We start from the raw sequence: 13187 nt of genomic DNA on the forward strand, positions 1-13187 counted from the left end.
GGGGTTGCAAGTCCCGGAGCGGGGCTTGCAGAATCCTAATACTCCCGCTTCGGAGGTTGCAGGCCCGCTCCGGAGGTGACCGGAGGTTGTACGTCCGCTTCAGAGGTGTGTAAGGACGCTGGGGATTTGGTGCGTACGGTCAGGGACAGTATGGAGCGGATCCGGATATTGTCAGGGGATCTGGAGAGGATACCGTGACAACTGCGGACGTTGTGGCAAGACTGGCCACAACGCATGAACCTGCACTGCAGAAATTGTAGATCTAGATGATAGCGACACTTCTGAATAGTACTGTAGGCTATAGTACGTTCTTGCGCACTGTTGTAGCGTAGCTGTAATAGTCTGTAATAGTCACGATGTTGGTGAGGGGTGGCCGCTCGGTGGGAGGTGGCCGCTCGGTGGGGAAACACGTTAATTAGTTCTTGATTTATCTTCTCATCAAGTCCACAGCTAATCTGACTTAGTCAAAAACACTTTTTCTTGACCATTTGCTTCGTCTCCTTATACGCTTACCATATATGTAAAACACGAAGGGCACTGGTATCAAGAGGGCCGCAAACCCACCAGTGATGCTACTCGCCGGTCCAACACCAATGTTGTGGTACAATGGCGAGACAACCAAAGGGAAAGCACCTGCAAAACAACTCCTGAGGAAGGTGTTCGCCGCAACTGCTGACGCAGCATACTCTGTGAAAGTGTCGACAAGATAGTTGAGCGCCGCCTGGAAGATGGTGAAGAACCCAGTACCCAGCATGACGAGACCAATGACCGGTGCAATCCATGGAAACCGCGGGTCAGCCGTCCATCCTATGATGAATTGCCCAGTAGCGAAGAGAACCGACCCAAGCATCATGGGCGGCAGACGTTTTTCTGGTACCGCGCGGTCGCCAGCTGCGTGATAGGCCTTGTTGTACAGCGTCTGGTTATATGAATTTATCGCGCAGCCGAAACACGCGCCGAGGAAGATGCCCAGGAATGGCAATGTGGACGACACAGCATGCCAGCCTCGCATCTCGGCAAAAATGATGGGAATACCTCCGAGTTGCATGTAGAGGATTCCGTAACAAAAACTAGCGTACAGAGCTACAAGGAAGCAGATCGGTGTCATGAGGAGCTGCACAGGTCGAACCAAGAACTTGCGACAGAGCTGAGAGAAACTGACATCCCATTCTTCGAATTTAGCGTGGAGCGCCCAATTTCCAGTTTCGTGGCGCAGGCGGCGTGCCTTGTAGACGAGGAGTTTGGGTGGGTAGCATTCGTCGATGAAGATCACATCGATCAGGAGGATGGCGCCTTGGATGATGCCAGTGAAATACTCGGTCCAGCGCCAGCCGAGGGAAGGGTTAGAGACAAAGGCGGCAGATACGATCGGTCCTGAACCCTGCGTTAGTAACTCTTCTGGGTTCACAATGGAGGAATGCCTACCTAAACATGGACCGCCAACAACGGCCATCGCATAGCCAGCCAGGGCAAGTGCTCTCCACGCAGGGCTGAAGAGATCACCCAGCACACCACCCGTATTCGTGACCGGCGCACTCGCAAAGAAAGCACCGAAGAATCGCGTAAGCATCAGCGTCTGGAAGTCCTTCGCCGTCGCACTTCCAAAGCTGAAGCACATCGCTACACACATAGGCGTCAAGACAGCTATCTTCCTGCCAAAGACCTCAGACAAAGGCGCCCACAAAAGTGGCCCTGTTCCAAAGCCGAACAAGAACAGCGTCGTACCCAGTACAGCAACTTGATTCCCGACGTGGAATTCTTCGGCGACCTGCCGCGTGCCGGCGCTGTAGGCAGATGAGGCCCATGTCGCAGTCATAGTGGTCATGCCGTACATCATGGTGGTAAGAACCTTCTTCTTAGTCGGCCAGTTCATGGGTCGATATGGATCGTCGGGACCGTCAAAGTCCACGAGCACATCCGCGGTCGTTTGTTGGTGAGCTAGAGGATGTGAAAAAGGTGCCGTGCTCGTTCGAGTTCGTAGTCTGGAAAGTGCTGTATCGCGTCGTGACAATGACTTTGAGATAGTTGCGCCAATTCCAGTGGCTGTCGCAACAGGCTGTTGGAGCGGCAGAGACCAGCTCGCTCGACTGCGCGATCTGGATATGCTCTTTCGGACTTCTCTGTTTGATGGTCGATGGCCATCTTGATTCTTTTCATCTTCATCATCGAACTCGGAATCTGATGAATCTGAGCTCGATCCCCTCCTTCTTCTGGTCCTTGGCTTTCGTTCTTGCTCAACTGTTTCCTCTAGTGCCGGTGACGAAGCCCGATGCTCCTGCGCCACTGGAGCTGCCGAATTGGCGTGTGGCAGTTCAAACATAGTGCCTCTTAAGCAATGGCTCCAAGCGTGTCGTGTGAATCGATGGTGAAAACGGTCTGAACTGTCGCAAGAGCACGTGCTCGATGTGCGTCTGAACCTGGTGGTGCTTTCCTTATTTCCAGCTATTGCTTCTGTTCCAAATGTGCTGCGTATTGATTGCCACAGTGATTGCGACAGCGATTAGGACAATGGGGTATGTTGGAGTCTATCGACGTTCATTTGCGCAAGCAATGAGCTTCAAAATGGTGCAGCTGTCAAAGATCTTAAACTCTGGATCACTCCGGCACCATCGCCGTTATGCAGGGCTGTTGATAGCTCAATGTGACGTAGCTGACGCGTGGTTGGTAAAAATTGTCGGTTATATCCGTCGATGCAGACATTTCCGGCCGGAAAACAGCACCATTTTATTTCCCAACACAAAAGTCACCCATAAGTAAATCTTGAATGCCGTCGAGAAGCTTTCGCATTGAGTACCAATTATATCTCTGCAATCATGCTGATTTGACGAGTTGACTATGTCACTTTCAGCTTGAACTGCGCTACAACGTTAGTACACCAACTGCCGAGGAACCAATCTAAGTCGGACAAACAACTTAAGCTCGGCACTTCGCAACTTCTTCTGCGCGACTTGATCATTTCTACATTGCGTGTCAGAAATCGACTTATACCCAATCGACATGTCCGCATATGCGTATACAAACTAGGTAAACCCATTAACACCACCCTCCCACTCCACAAAGATCTCCACAGGGAACTCATTCGCCAAATGCTGGTATCCTACAACGCCTGGGTGCAAGTAGTCACCCGAATCATATTGAGGAGCAAGTTGACTCGGAATCTTCGGATCAGCAAGGAAGTTATCGAAGTCTGCAACCGCATCAAACGTTCCAGAATTGCGGATGAAGTCATTGATCTTTTGCCTGTGTTCTTCGTCAGCAAGTAGCGCATTGACAAAGACAATGCAGCTTACCTCGTCGCCTCCCTAACAGGGCTCGAGTACGGCTGCCCAGTAAAGTTACTCGGCGCAGAGAATGGAGTTATCGTTGCACCAAAGGCGGGGATACCATGTGCGCGGATCAAAGTTGCCATCTGCTTGTAAGCCTGAATGAGCGAGTTGTACACAGCGTTCTGCGCATCCACAGTCGCCGGTGCACCGCCAATATCATTCACGCCCTCAAAAACCATTGCGTACTTCACACCCGGATGGGCAAGTACATCACGATCAATGCGCCCAAAAGCATTCGGACCCAGACCATCAGCCAGGATGCGATTTCCACCTGCAGCAAGGTTGCCAATGGAGATATGCTTCGTAGCAGCGTCCTTCTGAAGGCGGGCGAGCAGAAGATCAGGCCAGCGGTTATTCTTGTTCGTATCCGAGCCGCGACCATCGGTGATCGAGTCTCCTACAATCAACAGACTTCCAGTCCTTTTTGGCACCCATGCTTCGATGCTGGAAAGGAAGTACCAGTGTGCTGCTGACTGGGTGGTGGGGTCTGTAATGGCAAGTTGTGCAGCATTAACGGCGTTGCCGAACTGCCACCAGCTGGTTGTTCTGCTTCCAGGGTGGCTGGTGATGGAATTCGTCGTTTGGCCGGCTGCGAGGTACGCGGTCACTGTGATGACTTGCTGAGCTTTGATGGGGAAGTTGAGCGGGTCGGAGACGGCTAGTGCTCCGTTGGGGATGCTGATTGAGTCTTTGCCGGAGAAGGTGACTTTCTGCAAGGTCTTGGCCTGGATTTGGTGAATGCCTGCTGTGTTGTTGGCAGGCAGAGCAACTGTGACTGCTGCGATGGGTAAATTGGAGCCTCCGAAGACGTTCGAGATCTTGATGCGTATCTGTGAAGCTTCTGTCGTCATGTACAGTGTCTGCCGAACCGTGGAGTTGACGAAGACGGCACCAGTTTGGTTCTGTCATATCAGTCAGGGAACTATTTGATAATGAAGATAGTGATATTCTTACAAATGGCGCTGGAGGCAGGTTAGCGGGCTCCGTGAGCTGCGGCATACTGGCCCACGCATCTACCCAATGTCCATTGGAAGGGTTGGGACGTATGGTAGCGCCATTAGTAGTTTGCCCTTGGACGAGCACCACGGCTCCAGCCAACACGGAAATCAACCTTGAAAATAACATCTCGATGACGCAGCAGTAAGGTTGATGAGTGTCTTTCAACAGTTGCGGGGGGGGGATTATTATAGCATTTCCAGGGGCGACATTGCGGAGAGAAGGAACGCTAAGATTGAAATTGGTGATGCAATTTGACTCTAAGCCAGGATCCTGGCTGAAGACAGGCGGATTTGCAACTTGTGCCTGAGCTACGACCGGGATGCGGGGGTCGATGGGGAAGGACGGGTAAATTACACCGGGTCAAGTCCTGGTCGCTCGCCTTAAAGAGCCGCAACTCCAACTTGCATTTCGTTTAGCCGCAATGATCGACAAACGAATCAGACATTGGGTGTTGTGTGTAGGTAGAAATTCGGAGATGGTGTTTAACGTAGGTCAGTTGTCGATTATGCGCAAAGTAATGGAGGATGTCAGTCAGTTTGCGCCCGAAATGATCGAGACGGGGAACAAGTAGCGTAAGTGGTGACATTATGTTTCACTGGTATCATCACCATACAGCTGGACTGACAACAACAGTCCAAGCAATCAAGGCCTTCTTCGTCGCAGTGACACATTCCTGTGATGTGCCGATATGCGGATTAAGAGTTCAATATCCTAGTCTTGTCGTGCCCATGGGTTTGTCAAGTGGCCTTCGCACACATCGTATGTACAAAGCCTGCGGTCCGTACACTTCGCCGTGAATTGTCCGGACGAGGCAGATGGCGGCGAAGATATAAGAAGCGTATAAGTAGGCTTGATAGGCGCGGGAGAGGGTTCGGCGCGTCTGGCTTTGGGCTCGACTTTGGGCTCGATCCAATCCTGCGCGAACAGAGCTCCGCAATATCTGATATGCCTTCAGAGGATTTGCTGCAATCTCCACTTGGAACAGATCAAAAGTCGTCGTCATCGTCGGTCTTCTTTCTCTTCCCGCGCGGCGCCTTCTTCTTCTTGCCTTCGTCCATGGCATCAGACTCGCTCTTCTCGGGCGCGTCGGCGACTTTGGATACGATGTCGTTGAGAAAGTCGAACTGCTCGTTCTTGGTGATGGCTTGCTTGAGATGGATGGCGCCGACGCGTTTCGAGTTGCGCTGCTTGGCTTCGGCAGCGGCTTTGGTGACAAGGGAGATCATGAAGAGCTCGAGGGCTTTTGCTACGGTATTGTTAGGAACTTTATACGCGTAGTAAGTGCGTCGGATGAACTCACAGACAACAACTGGTGTAACTTGCGCAACTTTCCCAACGTCATCGTCGGCCTGCATAATACGCTTTATACGCGCGACGGGAAAGTGGTTCTTGATAATGATGCTGTCGACGTTGGGCGGGAGCATGGAGCCTCCACTGGAACCATTGCCTATCTCAGGCATCTGGGGCACCGCGACCGACGCGTCTGGTATATAGTCTGCATCCTGCATGTTTTCTTCCTTGCGCGTGCTGTAAGGCACGTACGACGGATACGGTGGCACAGACTTGGTCTGCAGAGAAGGACTAGACAGGGGTGGGGCGTCCTGGGGAATGGCGTGCGAGACTGATCCTCTGTAGCCCTGATGCTGGGAATGTACGGGCTCTGCGTCGGCGGAGTGGTAGGAAGACAAATCGGGGGACTGTGGGGCCCAAGAGTCCATTGGCCGGGTATTTAACAACTGCGCGTGGACAGCTGCTGCGGTGCGATCAAAGCTCAGGGGCGGGTCTCATGCACGGTGATGCAGCCACTGCGAAGGAAATGTCTTGATATGATATGTATTAGGCAGGCGGTGAGGCAGGCAGAAGGCAGGAACAGGACTAAACGGAGGGCACGGTCGATTCAAGCGGGGCAGCTGCAGGTTTTATGTGGAAGGAACAGCTCTGCCAAGCATTGGAGAACGAAAACACTTGCCCTCCACGTTCCTTTCACCAGCTGCGCGTTTGCAGCAGTGGATGACGACACGAGCACTCCAGAGACCGCTGCGATGCGTAACAACATTGCGGCGCCTGTACCTACGCACCTTCAGTGCATTGATGAAACCCGCCTTGCGGTCGTGGTTGATCTTTCCAGCAGGTTCAGGTAATTGCTGACGGTCATAACTTGATCTAATCTGACACGCTGCGCGCTGCTTTGTCGAGCCGCACCCCGGACTCAACAACCTTCGTCTATGTTTGGCCCTCTACGAGCTTGGATGCTGCTATACATACAATTATATCCTACACTATACTTTATTCTTCTCTTGTAACACTGTTATCATCTTGGCGACCTTCTCTATTGGGCCCTTCCCTGAGCCATGTGCTCGCGAGGTTGTTCTTGGGGTCTTCGTCTGAGTAGCCACGCTGCCGCCTAATATTGAGCACTGCCTTCCGTATACGATCCGTGCATTCGATCCGTATCCTGACAGCCTCGTCCGAGTACTTCAGCACCTCGTTCAGCACGCCGACGTCCAGCGTCCCGCTCTTCTGTTCTTCATTCGCTCGCAGCTGCTTCCACCTGGCGCGCAGGTCCCCAAACACTTCCTCTGTATTCAACTTCTCGCCAAACGTCACCCTGACGTTCTTGAAAGGCCGTGGTACGAAGCGCGGGAAGGTGCGCTCCTCGTTCATGATGTCGTCGAATCCCTCAATGAAGATGGGTACAACATCCGGCATGGGGTCGCTCTCCAAAACGAGGCGTGATACGCCCCACTTGAAATAGCGCATTATCCTCTGTTCTGACTGGTGTATCATGCCTTCAGGGAAGATGTGCACCCATGCATGTCGCCTGCTGACATATTGTGAGGGTGCTGGAAATGTGTCGATGCCGTTCGTTGAGAAGGTAAGGTGTCCGCTGCTGAAAGGATCGATGAGGTCTGGGTTATTAAGGGATGTGGTGGGCTTCTCAGGAGGGTCGTTGGCATTGAGGAAAGGGCCGCGCGACAGAAGGCGAATCGCTTGCGTTATGGTGGGTTGGAAGAGACCGCCGAATTGTGAGTGTGCGCTGCGATGGGTGGGCAGGGTCTGGCCGAAGGTAAAGAAAGTAGATAGTCCTCTGCCATACTGTAAGCAATCGTGTATATGCTTGTTGGTAATGTAGCATACTTGTTTGTGAAGCATAGATCGTAGCTTGCCAGCCCCCAGCGCAAGTTGTCCGGGTTGAACATGTAGCCTAATGGTAATGTGCCCCATAGTATAGGGTCATCCATTCTACAAAGCGACTGTCGTTAGTCATATTCGAGCACGATCGTTGCGCTCGGTACGTACACGGAGATGTGATTCGATACTACAGCCCGATTAGCCCTCATGGTATTCTCTTCTACCACGATCATGGTCGCATACCAGTAATCAGCCCTCTTTCTCTCTCCTTTGGCTCCTTCCTCTCATCCAACAGCCGCAAGAAGCGCTCCATGCCATGTGTCTCGATCTTGTTCAGACACAAGAAACCCTTGCACAGCAGGCCCACCGCGCCCATAGTGAAGATGGACGCCGCCCGCCATGGCGCGCTGGGAGCTTCAGCAGCCTCAGGCCGCTCCTCTGGTTGCATTGCTCGTTGTTGCGGTAAAGATAGACATGCAGGAATAACTCAATCAGATGAGCTCCCCAAGTTCGCTTGCCTTTCCGATCAGGCTCGAAGCCCTGCGCAGTGACGTGCCGCGGCGCAAGAAAATTGGCAGCGATCAGGGTTTACGCGCTTTGCGCAGCCACCACGTGTGGCGCTCTTTCTCGCGACTGGCTCCGTTTTCGCGATTTCACTCGTGATTTGTTACATCAATGTCAACCATCTCAACATGCCGCCGCCAAGTTCAGTCTTTTCGGCCCACGAGCGCAATGCCTTGAAGGATCGATGGGGCTCGCAGGCATCGCGCCTAACACGCGATTCTTTTCTGCCATTTGGATCATGTCAACTTTGCCTTCTCTCCGCCGTGGACCCAGTATGCTGTCCATCAGGGGATCTATTTTGTAGAGAATGCGCCATGACCAACCTCCTCGCTCAACGGAAAGAATTAAAGCGCCTTGAGAAAGTCGCTGAACGGCAAAAGCTAGAAGACGTGGATCAGCAGGAACGAGAAGATGAACTGGCACGACTACGTGCTGTGCATGAGTTTGAAGCTGTGCAGATGGGTCTCGAAGTCAAGGTTGGTGCTGGGTCGAAAGTGGTTGGTCGAGAAGGCGGGAACATTACGGTCGAGCAAGACGAAGCTACAGGCAGCAAGGGGACGAAACGCAAATTCAAGATCGATGAAGAAGAGCTGAAGCGCATTGCATCTGAAGAGCGAATTAAAGCCAAGAAGACGCTTCAAGATGAGCGCAAAGCCGCCAAAGGCCAACTTCCTTCATTCTGGGTACCAGGAGAGACACCAGAGATTCACCACAAGAGCATCAGCAAGGTAAAGCAGATCCCAACATGTCCATCAAGCGATCCGGAACACCCACACGACCTGTCGCTGAAGACACTGATGAGCGTCAACTTTCACGAGGAAAAGTCAGCAGAGCCAGGCAAGACCGCGCGCACATGCCCCAGCTGTCAAAAAGCACTATCAAACAGCACAAAAGCCATGCTCGCGATACCTTGTGGGCACGTCTTGTGCAAGCCTTGCGTTCAGAAATTCCTGAAGCCGGAGCATCGACATCACAGAGATGTACACGACGAAGGGCCGGACCCTGAAACCATACATTGCTATGTGTGCGATGCGGATCTTACGACTGTGCCGGAGGAGAAGGAGAATGATGGGAAGAAGAAGATGAAAAATAAAGAGAAGGGGCTAAAGCCGGGGCTGGTAGAGATCAGGAGTGAGGGGACTGGGTATGCGAGTGGTGGGAAGAGTCTGATCAAGAGGGAAGGCGTTGCGTTCCAGGTGTAGACGCGTACATAAGCTAGCCTATATACTCTCCGCGCACATATAGTTCCCGCGCACCCCACCTAACGCGTTACTGTGAGGCATACAGCTCAGCTCCACTGTGCTACACTGACCAAAAAGGAACAGTACCGCTGTAGATAGCAGGTACTGGGAGCTGAACAGTATATACCCGTGACACAACCCCCGTCTCATCCACGCGTACGAGAGATGGCCACCCGAATCATGCACATAAACAGTGACTACGAGCCCCTCGGGCAACTATGGGTACCCCATTTCATTGCTCACAACCCACGCGTTGCCTCTATAGTTGGCCAAACAATTGAGAGCGCATGGACTACAGCAGCCAGATCAATCAATCAATCAATCAATCAATCAATCAATCAATCAATCAATCAATCAACCTCAAGTAACCTTTGGTTTTCCAGGAGCCCCTCGCACAACGTCTTATCAAATCGCGCTCACGGGAAGCTAAGGCAACGAACTTCAAATTCATTCCTCTCGGTGGCGCATTCACTGAGACCGACCAATCCCGATGGTTGTACTTTCTTGGTGGCCAGCGGCGTATGAAGGGCCTTTTGCAGACGAAGACGCTTGAGTTCGCAGAGGCCCATGGCGATTTTTGGGATGCTCATGTTATCAGGCCTGGTGGAGTGCTTATGAGCGGCGACACGTTCGTCAACACGATGGCTGAGTTTGTGTTCGGAAGTCGTCTAGTCATTCAAGGTGAAGAGCTGGGCGCCTTTGTGGCAGACTTGGCCGTCAGTGGATTGGGTCGAAATGTTATTCAGAATCTGGAGATGGTGAGGACTGGCAGGCGTTTGCTTATCAGATGCTGATAGGTGGATTGATGGAAAACACTATTCGGAATGATTCTTGTCATTGAAGTCCTCCGCCCTTCACGCGTTTGCTGTAACTCTGTACACACATGCACGTGTGCGATATCTTCGGGATCTCACAATGTAAACCTTGTCCTCTCGTTGCCTCTTTGGAAGCTGAGCCTCGCAGGACTACCTCCATGACAACATCGCTGCTTTGCTCACCAGATCGTGTAACCTCCATCCACGATGATCTCACTACCAGTAACGTAGCTGCTAGCATCACTGACAAGCCAAACCGCAGCACCTCTGAACTCCTCCGGCTTCGCGATCCTCGCCATAGGAATGTCCTTGATCCACTCCTTGCTCAGCTTCTCCATCTCTTCGCCTTCATTCGCCTCCGTCTGAATGTATCCTGGTGACAAAGCATTGACCCGAATATTATGAGGAGCCCACTCAGAAGCAAGCGACTTCATCAGCTGAGCAGATGCAGCCTTGCTGGCATTGTATGCGCACTGCTTCTGCGGCCTGTTGACGATGGATCCAGACATGGATGATACCATCAGGACACGGCCGTCGATTTTGTTGTTGATCCACCACTTGCCAGCGGTACGAGCGAAGAGGAAGGTGCCAGTCAGATTGACATCGATCATCTTCTTGAAGTCCTCGTAGGGGTAGTCTTCCGCAGGTGCTCCCCCGGTTATGCCGGCGTTCGTCACTAGGATATCGACTCTACCGAACTCTTTCACAATCTTGTCCCAGGTCGACTTGACACCCTCCTCAGATGATGTATCACATTCGTATGCATGAATCTTCGGTTCTTGGAGACCGGCATCTTTCGCTTCCTGAATAAGGTGCTGTACAGACTTCTGAGCACTGTCTTGTGTCAAGTCAACTACAGCTCCATGGGCTCCTGAGAGTGTGAACGCATTGAGAATCTGCTGGCCAAGCCCTTGAGAGGCGCTTTGCATGAGTCAGTAAGAGATCGAAGGCGAAACCATGGGAGCGGCTGCTTACCCAGTCACTATCAGTACTGTTAGCTGGTCGACCCAAGAGAGCATGAAGCGCCGACTTACCGACTGCGACCTTGCCCTCAAGAGAGAACTCTGGAAGTGTCCTACGTTGCGTATGAGCAGAGCGTCGAGGAGTTTGTAGGCGCAGAAATGATGGTACAGAGACGCGGCTAAAAGCAGCCCGTGGGACGTACGGTGGCATCTTGGTGAATTGCTTAGTGTGCCGTTAGTCACAACGATGCTTGTGAATGCAAGCAGAGGATGTATTGCCGTTATTGAAAATTGATGGGGTACTGAAATGGGGTTTGGGAATCTTGACAATTAATGTGTTTGATGTTGTTGCGATGACACAATTACGTCACCCTGGCGTAGAAACACGCTCGAGTACAATTGCTCCTCGGGGTAGTAGGCCAGCGAAAGATTTCGTGTTACAATCAGTTAGTAGTGGTGCCGGTTGACGACGTTGAGAACGCACCTAGGGTAGACCGTAAGACTGCACCTGCGAAGTCCCTACATCTGGAGCTTGCGAGATCCAATCAAGGTACCTTCCCTCGGCACTGACGAGGGCTTCATACAGACTTTACCAGGATCTTGAACAAATCCAAAGGTGAATGCTTGTAAATATTAGGATGTGTTTCGCGCGGGTAATGGAGACGGAAGGATACAGGTTGATACTGGTTTGCCCGCTGATTAGGCTTGAACACCGAGTTTGTACGCGATTTATCATCGATGTGGAACGAGACGAGGCAAAACCAATGTGCCGAATGTTGGCTACTTGTTGAATTGTACTGATGTCGTTGTTGCTTATGACTCCCGCTAATCCCTCATGGTTTTATGGCATTTCCTCCTGTGATATCCTTCGTTTCAACTCTTTACATAACAGTGCAGGCGCAAGACTCGGAGCAGCCACAGCACTCGCAGGACTCTCCGCAGCCTAAGGGCTTAGGCTTGACAATGGTAGAGATGGAAGAGGCGGTGCTGGCAGGCATTGTGGTGGAGATGACGGTTTGCTCGAGATCTGAAGATGTCAGGGTCAGTGATAGTGCCTCTTGATGTTCCTGCCATAACTGCGTACATAATGCGAAAGGTTTTGATGGTGGAGAGTGATGCGGAGTGTTAGGTGTCGTGATCCAAGCTTGTCAGAAGAGGTTGGTGTGAACGACGATTACACCCTGTAGCAACAAGCAGGAGAGCTTTATACCCAAGGTTCAGGGAGCTGGTTATCGGCACCTGCACACCAAAGCAGGCAACGCCTCTACCAAGTCGTCATCGCTGTCGCCAGCTACAGCCGCCCGCGCAACCCGATCGTATGTGTAAGACCTTGACCTTGAGACGTGCATCTTCAGCGCCAGTACCTGTCACGGACGAGCTACGCGACTGGCTCAGAACCTAGTTTGCACCGCCTCATACCCCGTACTATGCCTGCATCGGTCTTTTCCATCGGGTTTGTGATCCCAGCGCAATCAAATCGGGGCAGTCTTGAGTGGCTGAACTGATACACGTTTGCGACTGTGCCATGCCATTGGCCTGTCGTTGCTTGCCATCGTACAGCTCGCGCCCCCAGCCTTGCATGCTGATAAGGGTGTACAAGCAAGCTAAGCAAATCAAGCTATTTAGCGCGACAGAATGCCACACGAAATCAAGGCATAAGCTTTACCAAGCTCCGTTTACCCGCTTGGCGGTAAATGAAAGCATTGCTCCCCTGCGCTAAATGCCGCCTCTGCCACAGCTATGGCCGAGGTGGAGTGTCGAATGATGTCGTTGTGCAGTGGCTACGTAAGCGTTTCGTCGGGCGATACGTGGCTGGTGATCGATTCGAGGCATTATTCACACTTGCCGATGATGTGTAAGAAACCGGGAGAGAGGCCCGGATCTCGTCCCCGCTCGATCATCGTAGACACAAGTGGCTGGTATGCGTCCCTGTGGCTTGCTGAGCGTTTCATCGAGCAGCCGAGCGCTGCAGCGGAAGGGTGAGCACGTTCCATGCAATTCGAGCCAGGTCATTCCAAACTGTGTTTTGATCGTATTAGATCATCACACTAGAGCCGTAAATGTTGGCCGCAAACATTTCTCATGGCTGATTGTTACACTCGACATGAAGCGTATGCGGGCGTTCTTTGAGCGAGGTGAGACCAGATG

The 13187-nt window shown here is 52.2% G+C and overlaps 7 protein-coding genes across 7 annotated transcripts; 2 read left to right on the forward strand and 5 right to left on the reverse strand.

The window, feature by feature from the left end:
- Positions 1–460: 460 nt before the first annotated feature.
- BU25DRAFT_460827 (MFS general substrate transporter) lies at positions 461–1873 on the reverse strand (the record flags this gene model as incomplete). Its single annotated transcript, XM_033710387.1, has 2 exons — positions 461–1374; positions 1426–1873. 2 exons carry the CDS (start codon positions 1871–1873, stop codon positions 461–463), a joined length of 1362 nt encoding a protein of 453 aa, XP_033558832.1.
- Positions 1874–3020: 1147 nt separating this feature from the next.
- BU25DRAFT_423771 (SGNH hydrolase) lies at positions 3021–4451 on the reverse strand (the record flags this gene model as incomplete). Its single annotated transcript, XM_033708235.1, has 3 exons — positions 3021–3240; positions 3291–4228; positions 4281–4451. 3 exons carry the CDS (start codon positions 4449–4451, stop codon positions 3021–3023), a joined length of 1329 nt encoding a protein of 442 aa, XP_033558833.1.
- Positions 4452–5311: 860 nt separating this feature from the next.
- On the reverse strand, positions 5312–5833 carry BU25DRAFT_433264 (histone-fold-containing protein; the record flags this gene model as incomplete). Its single annotated transcript, XM_033708765.1, has 2 exons — positions 5312–5571; positions 5626–5833. 2 exons carry the CDS (start codon positions 5831–5833, stop codon positions 5312–5314), a joined length of 468 nt encoding a protein of 155 aa, XP_033558834.1.
- Positions 5834–6394: 561 nt separating this feature from the next.
- Positions 6395–7936, reverse strand: BU25DRAFT_398234 (uncharacterized protein). Its single transcript, XM_033704898.1, has 4 exons — positions 7701–7936; positions 7626–7644; positions 7464–7568; positions 6395–7413 (listed from the first exon to the last, which is right to left on the reverse strand). Exons 1-4 carry the CDS (start codon positions 7903–7905, stop codon positions 6612–6614), a joined length of 1131 nt encoding a protein of 376 aa, XP_033558835.1. The 5' UTR covers positions 7906–7936; the 3' UTR covers positions 6395–6611.
- A 187-nt stretch (positions 7937–8123) lies between these two features.
- BU25DRAFT_413191 (uncharacterized protein) lies at positions 8124–9233 on the forward strand. Its single transcript, XM_033706973.1, has one exon. The coding sequence runs from the start codon at positions 8150–8152 to the stop codon at positions 9221–9223; it is 1074 nt and encodes a 357-aa protein (XP_033558836.1). The 5' UTR covers positions 8124–8149; the 3' UTR covers positions 9224–9233.
- Positions 9234–10199: 966 nt separating this feature from the next.
- On the reverse strand, positions 10200–11274 carry BU25DRAFT_373340 (NAD(P)-binding protein). Its single transcript, XM_033704037.1, has 4 exons — positions 11243–11274; positions 11112–11152; positions 11053–11059; positions 10200–10998 (listed from the first exon to the last, which is right to left on the reverse strand). The coding sequence occupies exons 1-4, from the start codon at positions 11248–11250 to the stop codon at positions 10257–10259; spliced, it is 798 nt and encodes a 265-aa protein (XP_033558837.1). The 5' UTR covers positions 11251–11274; the 3' UTR covers positions 10200–10256.
- A 540-nt stretch (positions 11275–11814) lies between these two features.
- Positions 11815–12285, forward strand: BU25DRAFT_413193 (uncharacterized protein). Its single transcript, XM_033706974.1, has 2 exons — positions 11815–12066; positions 12124–12285. The coding sequence occupies exons 1-2, from the start codon at positions 11883–11885 to the stop codon at positions 12153–12155; spliced, it is 216 nt and encodes a 71-aa protein (XP_033558838.1). The 5' UTR covers positions 11815–11882; the 3' UTR covers positions 12156–12285.
- The last annotated feature ends 902 nt before the right edge of the window (positions 12286–13187 follow it).

This window comes from Macroventuria anomochaeta, assembly GCF_010093625.1.
Source record: "Macroventuria anomochaeta strain CBS 525.71 unplaced genomic scaffold BU25scaffold_29, whole genome shotgun sequence".
NCBI classification, from domain to species: Eukaryota; Fungi; Ascomycota; class Dothideomycetes; order Pleosporales; family Didymellaceae; genus Macroventuria; species Macroventuria anomochaeta.